Source organism: Oncorhynchus nerka, linkage group LG8 (genome assembly GCF_034236695.1).
Source record: "Oncorhynchus nerka isolate Pitt River linkage group LG8, Oner_Uvic_2.0, whole genome shotgun sequence".
NCBI classification, from domain to species: domain Eukaryota; kingdom Metazoa; phylum Chordata; class Actinopteri; order Salmoniformes; family Salmonidae; genus Oncorhynchus; species Oncorhynchus nerka.
Genome location: NC_088403.1, coordinates 14,145,229 through 14,154,630, shown reverse-complemented (window position 1 = coordinate 14,154,630; position 9,402 = coordinate 14,145,229). Strand labels below are relative to the sequence as shown.

Below are 9,402 nucleotides of genomic sequence, written 5' to 3'. Positions count from 1 at the left end.
GCACTCACACCTGCCTGCTGTCATTCCTGAGCAAGCTATGTACTGGTGGTGCCCCGATCCCGCAGCTGAATCAACTTTAGGAGACGGTCCTGGCACTTTCTGGACTTTCTTGGGTGCCCTGAAGCCTACTTCACAACAATTTAACCGCTCTCCTTGAAGTTGTTGATGATCAGATAAATGGTTGATTTAGGTGTAATCTTACTGGCAGCAATATCCTTGCTTGTGAAGCCCTTTTTGTGTAAAGCAATGATGACGGCACGTGTTTCCTTGCAGGTAACCATGGTTGACAGAGGAAGAACGATGATTCCAAGCACCACCCTCCTTTTGAAGCTTCCAGTCTGTTATTCAAACTCAATCAGCATTACAGAGTGATCTCTAGCCTTGTCCTAGTCAACACTCACACCTGTGTTAACGAGAGAATCACTGACATGTCAGCTGGTCCTTTTGTGGCAGGGCTGAAATGCAGTGGAAATGTTTTTGTGGGATTCAGTTCATTTGCATGGCTAAGAGGGACTTTGCAATTTATTTAAATTCATCTGATCAATCTTCATAACATTTTGGAGTATATGCAAATTGCCATCATACAAACTGAGGCAGCAGACTTTGTGAAAATGTATATTTGTGTCATTCTCAACTTTTGGCCACGACTGTAGACTGACCAGGTGAAAGCTATGATCCCTTATTGATGTCACTTGTTAAATCCATCAGTGTACATGAAGGGGAGGAAACAGGTCTTGAGACATGGATTGTGTGTGTGTGCCTTTCAGAGGGTGAATGGGTAAGATAAAATATTTAAGTGCCCTTGTACAGGCTCTGGTAGTAGCTGCCAAGGGGGACCGGTTTGTACTAAGAACTGCAACGCTGCTGGGTATTTCACACTCAACTGTTTCCTGTGTGGAATAAGAATGTTCCATGAACACAACTGTGGGAAGCATTGGAGTCAAAATGGGCCAGCACCCCTGTGGAATGCCTTTGACTCCTTGTAGAGTCCATGCCCTGACAAATTTAGGGTAAAGGGGGGTATATCTCTATATTAGGAAGGTGTTAATGTTTTATACACTACGTGAATATGTATATATATGAGGCCTTCAGTCAGATTGTTTTTTTAACGTGTATGGTTGAATCTGTGATTGAAGTGCACGACTCAGCAGAGTGACCTTACATATAAGGCATCTTTATGTGGCACAGAGATGGAGTAGCACAAAATAATCTGAAAAAAGCCCTATTTTTACATCGTGCACAAGAACAGCCCTTAGCATATTGGCCATATACAAAAAATGTATGGTGTTAGATGGGAAGGGTTGAGTGGAGCTGAAGTGTGGGACTGAAAGCAACAAGAAGTTGAAGCCTAAGTGTTGTTGTCCATTATTTACTCCAATTAGGGGAGGGGTGGTGGGGTTAGGTGAAAATAATCAAATCAAATATATTTTAAAAAGATCCAGACCCCTTCCCTTATTCTGAAATGGATTAAATAAAAATATATCCTCATCAATCTACATACAATACCCCAAAATGACAAAGCAAAAACAGTTTTGGGGAAATGTTTGCAAATGTATTTAAAAAATAAAAAACAGATACCTTATTTACATAAGTATTCAGACCCTTTGCTATGAAACTCGAAATTGAGCTCAGGTGAATCATGTTTCCATTGACCATCCTTGAGATGTTTCTACAACTTGATTGGAGTCCACCTGTGATCAATTCAACTGATTGGACATGATTTGGAAAGGCACACACCTGTCTCTATAAGGTCCCACAGTTGTCACAGCAAAAACCAAGCCGTGAGGTTGAAGGAATTGTCCATAGAACTCTGAGACAGGATTGTGTCGAGACACAGATCTGGGGAAGGGTACCAACACATTTCTGCAGCATTGAAGGTCCCTAAGAACACAGTGGCCTCCATCGTTCTTAAATAGAAGAAGTTTGGAACCACCAAGACTCTTCCTACAGCTGGCCGTCCGTCCAAACTGAACAATTGGGGGAGAAGGGCTTTGGTCAGGGAGATGACCAAGAACCCGATGGTCACTCTGACAGAATTCCAGAATTCCTCTGTGGAGATGGGAGAACCTTCCAGAAGGACAACCCTCTCTGCAGCACTCCACCAATCAGGCCTTTATGGTAGAGTGGCTAGACAGAAGCCACTCCTCAGTAAAAGGCGCATGACAACCAGCTAGGAGTTTGCCAAAAGGCACCTAAAAGACAAAGAGGAACAAACGAAACAGTTCTGTCTGGTGCAGACACAGAAAGACAGAAAACAACTACCCACAAATCATAGTGGGAAAACAGGCTACCTAAGTATGGTTCTCAATCAGAGACAACGATCGACAGCTGCCTCTGATTGGGAACCATACCAGGCCAAACACAGAAATACAAAACCCAGAACAAAAAACATAGAATGCCCACCCCAACTCACGCCCTGACCAACATAAAACAGAGACATAAAAAAGGAACTAAGGTCAGGACGTGACAGAAATTAGCAAACATTTCTAAAAACCTGTTTTTGCTTTGACATTATGGGGTAGTGTGTAGATTGAGGGACATTTCTTCTTCTTTTTAATATGGCTGTAACGTAACAAAATATGGAAAAAGTCAAGGGGTCTGAATACTTTCTGAATGCACTGTATACCGATGTCAATGCAATTCAGCATCTGAAAACAAGTAATCCTATCTTAAATGTCTTAAACAAATATTTAAAAATCCACTTTCACTTCACTTTCTCAGTTAATAATTTATACATTATTGTCAAAGGTATGCTATTAGGATAATGTGTAGACTAAATAATAATCAACAAACCATAATAGTGATTATCAAAGTTTATTGTTTTTCATCAGAATTTACAATGCTCACTATCAATTTCAAAAAATTGTATTGACAGGATTTCTTACAATAGATCAACATGTATTATGCAAAACAATGTTTTTCTTATACATTTTGTACTTATACTCCAATTCTATATGTTTATTCCTAACATACTTTGAATATTACTGCAACCTAAGAGCTCTATCACTGAACATGTTTGTTAGCAGATCATTTTTGTATCTTGCTTTGCTGGAATCCAATGCCTTGATGATGTCTTCAAATCTTTATTTTTGTAAACATAACCTTAATCTTCCATGTCTGAAATACCCATAGAAGTAGAAAGTCAATTATGGCATAATGGTTGGACTGGCAGCCATTGTGAGTGTACCAATAGCAGGAAGTAAAAGCAGGAAGTGCACCCTTCAATATGTGCTGTGATTTGTTGAGTCCCTTCGTATAAAACCTGGGCATGTCTTCCCCTCCCCCGACTAAGTGTACCAATGAGTTTACCAGAGTGTACAAGCCCATTCTATTCTGTTTTTGGAAGATGGAAGTATCCTCCTCCAGCTACTGCCACCATTTTGTCAATCATAGTGACCAGATCAACAACTTGATCTCTATGATTTCTATCGTTGTGACTTCTTTTTGTATTGTCGAAAACATGGAATCTGCCAGAACAGCGTTCTAGAATTGCTTGAACTTGCAGATCACCATCACGTACAAAGGTTTCAATTGTTTGACCCCCAAGTTTATCACCGTGAGTAAAGAGGACAATCATGAACTTGAAGATCTCTGGTCCAAAGAGCCTCTCCAGATCGTCCACAGTATTCTGATCCTCCTTTCTCCATGTCGTTGCCTCCACAACCAGCAAGAAAGCATGAGGACCAGGGGCTGACTCTTGAAGACACCTCACTATCTCTCCTTCGATATACACTGGAGTCTTCCCAGTGTCTAACAGTCCTGGTGTGTCCACCACATATATCCATCTATTAGCATGAACTCTTTCTTTAACACAACTCTCAGTCACGGAGGCAGCGTTTTCAATAGATGTAAAAATGTTTTTCCCCAGAATGGTGTTTCCCGTGGCACTTTTACCTGCTCCAGTTTTTCCAATCATCACAATTCTAATGTCACGGCCTGCAAAACATAATACATTGTTAATGATCAAATCACTCAAAACCAGTAAACACATTTCCAGGATTGAAAAACTCAAATGTAAAGTTAGCAAAATCAATCAATTCTCACCTGCAGGCACAGCTCGAGGAGGAGGAGGAGTAGGAGGAGGGCTAGAATTTTTACCACCCATTTTGTCTTGATAAATTTGAAAATAAATGAAGAGAAGAAGAATCTTTTCTAATTTTATATCCACCGAGCTCCCTAAGAACCGCCCACACAGCTTTTCTTTTGTCTATACAGTATATATAAGGAAGACGCGAAACTACTTTTCCTTTCAGAATTACACAGACCATATGCTGAAGACCTCCCTATGGACCTGAAAGCCACGGCCGTGATCATTTGAAAAGCGTAAGTGAACCATTGAAATCTATAGAAAAAAAAGTACTAAAAACTTTCCTGACATTCAACATGTCAACAAATAGATCACTGATGGGAAAGACCATCCAAAAAGTCATGATTTGAATGTTGGTTTGAGATGTATAACATCGTTGAATACCCTTTGGGAATAAGGTCCATTTCTTTTATTCTTTCAGGTTTTTATATCTGTGGCATTTGCCAAAGCAAGAAGAGGAACATGTCAGAAAGTAAGTGTTATTTTTTTTACATTTGCGGTTAAACATATTTTTAAAGAATGTTTTGGGGCCAAAGTGGTGTCAGTTGTGGAAAAAGGTAATCATTGCAGAAGCTTTCAAATTATGTAGTTTGTTCATTAATTATGCTATTTTCTCTTGAACCATATGATCTATCCACTAGAAACTCATGGAAATATGGACACATAAGAATCTGAAGAAATTGTGTATGCCTATAATGTAAAATAAATATATATATATATATAATAAATAATAAATATACATACATACATACATACATACATACATACATACATACATACATACATCACATAAGTGATTGTCTGCTCTCGCTCCAACTTTGGCACTCTTTCAAACTACATCTATCCTATTAGCTGATATAGCCCAATAATACCGATAACCTGTCTGCAAGTGATGGGGAATAACCAATCACAATGAGGCATCGCGAGTTGTGACTCTCTATAGCGCACTCCAGACAACCACAGTAAATGTGACTGTAAATCAAATGTTGCAATGGTAAAACATTTGATATCATTTTGGCCTGACACGATCACTTTGCCTACTCTTAATTCTTGCCTAATATGTTGTCATGCATAATCCTTTTTTAAAATCAAATTATAAAATGTTGATTAATGTGATGGGAATACACTGAGTGTACAAAACAGTAAATCAACCTACAACATTGTTTACACGTTGATGTTAGGTCACCTTGTTGAACTTGATGTTATGATATAATATGAAATGCTTTTTGAGCATCTAACACAAGCTTCGAGAGATGTGGCTGCAGTCAAATTGAAACAACTTCATGCTATTGGTAAAGCGTCCGCATGCCTACCTTGATCAATGTCTGATCAAGAAGTGAATAAACTAAAAGCTAAAACAATCCATTTGAGATGGAACAACCATAAAATACTAACAATCATGTTAACAAGCCTGTATAGTCAAAACTATGGTAAAAAAAATCCACTTGCAAACTTTTTGAGCTCACTCAGTTGTAGGTTACATTACAGTGATTTTCACAAGGACAGGGGCATGGATCTACTGTTACCTGACATTAGTAAACTAGCTAAAGGCATGATGTCCAAAATGACAAAGCAGTTAATTAGCAGCGAATAAGCATTTATAGTCCAGTCAAAAACCCACATGCTTTTGTGTTCATTCAGCAATCAAGGTCCCACTGTGTTAAACATTACAATAGTTTTTACATGGGCATCAGATGGTACTGTGTTGGCCGAAGTTAGCCAGCAAGCTAGCTAACAGCAAACAAGGTTAGTAAGCTAACTGCATGGTAAAGTTAATGCCCACAATACTTAAGTCACTTTTAAAGGCAGATTGTACCACTATACATAAAATGGTGTTCAATATGGTTTGCAGTGAGGGACTTCATATGTGCCAAACCTAGGAGAGGCTAGCTATTTGGCTAGAAACATCTGGCTAGAAAAATAAGTATTAAGTCAATGCAAGCTAACTAACTAGGTGGCTGTTTTGAAAGAGTTAGCTCCATACAGGCAGGTCCATAAATATTTGGACATTGACCAAGTTATTACTATTTTAACTGTCTACCACCGCATATTTGAGTTATAATTAAATCCTGAATATGAACTGAAAGTGCAGACATTCAGCTTTAATTTGAGGGTATTTACATCAAAATCGTTTGAACGGTGTAGGATTTATAGCACTAAATTGTAGCTGGTCCTATCAGGTAACATGGCACACGTTAGCTCTGTGCGATCCTCAGCAGATGGTACTGATTATATCCTGTCTAACCTTGGGTTTGAGCCCCCCTAGCAGCAAGCTTATTTGTTGAGGAAATAAATGTTCACTGCCGGTCGTTGAAACATGCATTTGGCGTAGAGCATAAAGTGGATGATTATAATAATGCATAGTGGTTAGTCTGTATGTGTCAAAGGTTTGATTACTAAACATACATTTACTTCCCTTAACAGGTTCAAAGATCCTGGACGACACCAGAATAGATAACGGAAAACGAGAGGTAAGTACAAAATGACAGTTTGTTTTAAATGGAAATGGACAAAAAAGTGTGATGGGTATGCACTAAAAAAGATTTAGGATAAAGCATACTTTGTTTTTTGATTTATTTTATTTCACAAATAGTTATTTACTTCCCTTTAGAAGGAAGATGTTCTGCCTTGCACAGGTAAGCACAAAATTACCTTATATAGTTTAAGGATCAAAAGTGTGATCAACTGAATGTTCTAGGCTACTCAATGCATTGTTATTGGCTCTGATGAACATTTAATCAAAAGTGCATTAGTATAGAATAGCTGGTACTATAGATTTGTGTTTTCTGTTTTCTGACAATCTTGTTTTAGGTTCAAACCTACACCAAGCTAAGACGTGTGCCCCTGAGCCTAGTAAGTTGTAACTAACTCTTTGCACTGTATATAGCCATCCATTCACACAATGCCAAATTAAATCAACACACCAGGCTTGGCATCAAAGTCACCAGTCGCGAGTATAATATCTTCTCTCATTCTTCCACTACAGCCTCATCCCTTTAAATTTGCCCACGCCTGCTATACATGGTTCATATTATCAGGCAGGCCGGTGTGCTATTAGTAATAAGCATTATCATCTGTAACTCAACTGATGCAGCTTAATGGCTAAATGATACAGTACGCTGATTATTCCATATGCATACCCCATTGGGCTAATCATTAGCTAGATCCCAAACTCTAAACATGATTAGCAATGTATTGATGACTTGAATATCCCAGAGAACTTTTAATCCAAGATGGCGTAGCAGTGCAGACATGTTTTGTTCGTCCTCTCGTGTATTTTTTCGTCTTTTTTTGTATATATTTCAATTTTATTTTCAATCTCTTCTCCATTTTAGTTCAATTATAAATCCAATCAAATCAAATCAAATTTTATTTGTCACATACACATGGTTAGCAGATGTTAATGCGAGTGTAGCGAAATGCTTGTGCTTCTAGTTCCGACAATGCAGTGATAACCAACAAGTAATCTAACTAACAATTCTAAAACTACTGTCTTATACACAGTGTAAGGGGATAAAGAATATGTACATAAGGATATATGAGTGAGTGATGGTACAGAGCAGCATACAGTAGATGGTATCGAGTACAGTATATACATATGAGATGAGTATGTAGACAAAGTAAACAAAGTGGCATAGTTAAAGTGGCTAGTGATACATGTATTACATAAGGATGCAGTCGATGATGTAGAGTACAGTATATACGTATGCATATGAGATGAATAATGTAGGGTAAGTAACATTATATAAGGTAGCATTGTTTAAAGTGGCTAGTGATATATTTACATCATTTCCCATCAATTCCCATTATTAAAGTGGCTGGAGTTGGGTCAGTGTCAATGACAGTGTGTTGGCAGCAGCCACTCAATTTTTTAACAGTCTGATAGCCTTGAGATAGAAGCTGTTTTTCAGTCTCTCAGTCCCAGCTTTGATGCACCTGTACTGACCTCGCCTTCTGGATGATAGCGGGGTGAACAGGCAGTGGTTCGGGTGGTTGATGTCCTTGATGATCTTTATGGCCTTCCTGTAACATCGGGTGGTGTAGGTGTCCTGGAGGGCAGGTAGTTTGCCCCGGTGATGCGTTGTGCAGACCTCACTACCCTCTGGAGAGCCTTACGGTTGAGGCGGAGCAGTTGCCGACCAGGCGGTGATACAGCCCGCCAGGATGCTCTCGATTGTGCATCTGTAGAAGTTCGTGAGTGCTTTTGGTGACAAGCCGAATTTCTTCAGCCTCCTGAGGTTGAAGAGGCGCTGCTGCGCCTTCTTCACGACGCTGTCAGTGTGAGTGGACCAATTCAGTTTGTCTGTGATGTGTATGCCGAGGAACTTAAAACTTGCTACCCTCTCCACTACTGTTCCATCGATGTGGATAGGGGGGTGTTCCCTCTGCTGTTTCCTGAAGTCCACAATCATCTCCTTAGTTTTGTTGACGTTGAGTGTGAGGTTATTTTCCTGACACCACACTCCGAGGGCCCTCACCTCCTCCCTGTAGGCCGTCTCGTATACCTTCCGGTAACCTGCCTCACCCAATGTGATACAGAACTGCTATTATTTGTCCTTTTGAGCCTTATAGCAAGAACCACAGCCATCAGAAGCTAGCCAGCTAATTAGCTACAAGCTTTTTAGTCATTGTCAGCCACTGCTACCGACCTTTACCTTCTGCACAGCTAGCTAGCACCCACAGAGTTACCCATCACCGAAGCTATACCGAGGCCCACCTCCCGGCCTACTCAGTTGTTCACCCGGACTCCACCCAAACACGACTAGAACACACTACTCCACCGGATCCTTGCCATAAGCTCTGGACCTGGGCACCGGATCACCTCTGCTATCGAGTGACTATAGTGGCTAACGCCTCTTCCCCGAAGCTAGCACCAGTTAGCCGTGAGCCAGGCGCATCTCCCGGATAGAAAACTAAATTACTACAACTACAATACCTCTTTCGCCACCTGGCTTGGATCCTTAGTCGACACGGCGCCCCGCCGCACCACCACGACAGGTCTGCCGACGAATACTCCATCCGCTGTGCCTTCAACCAGCCTCCGTTGGAGAAGACGCTTCTACTAGCCCTGGGCTACTAACTTTAAACGCAATCAGGATCTCAGCGATCACTGCCACATTGCTTGTATCCGCTATGGGTCCGGGGTCAAACGACCACCCCTCATCACTGTCAAACACTCCCGAAAACACTTCTGCGAGCAGGCCTTTCTAATCGACCTGGCCTGGGTATCCTTGATGGATATTGACCTCATCCCGTCAGTCGAGGATGCCTGGTCATTCTTTAAAAGTAATTTCCTCACCATCTTAGATAAGCAT

General features: G+C 40.4%; 1 protein-coding gene across 1 annotated transcript; it reads right to left on the bottom strand.

Annotated features, from left to right (window-relative positions):
- Positions 1 to 3,328: 3,328 nt before the first annotated feature.
- Positions 3,329 to 4,105, bottom strand: LOC115109871 (GTPase IMAP family member 7-like). Its single transcript, XM_029635116.2, has 2 exons — positions 4,045 to 4,105; positions 3,329 to 3,936 (listed from the first exon to the last, which is right to left on the bottom strand). Exons 1-2 carry the CDS (start codon positions 4,103 to 4,105, stop codon positions 3,329 to 3,331), a joined length of 669 nt encoding a protein of 222 aa, XP_029490976.1.
- Positions 4,106 to 9,402: the final 5,297 nt, after the last annotated feature.

Coding starts and splice junctions, on each gene's coding strand:
- LOC115109871 (XM_029635116.2), bottom strand. CDS start 4,105: ATGGGTGGTAAAAATTCTAGCCCTCCTCCTACTCCTCCTCCTCCTCGA. Junction 3,937..4,044: donor TCCTCGAGCTGTGCCTGCAG/GTGAGAATTGAT, acceptor TATGTTTTGCAG/GCCGTGACATTAGAATTGTG.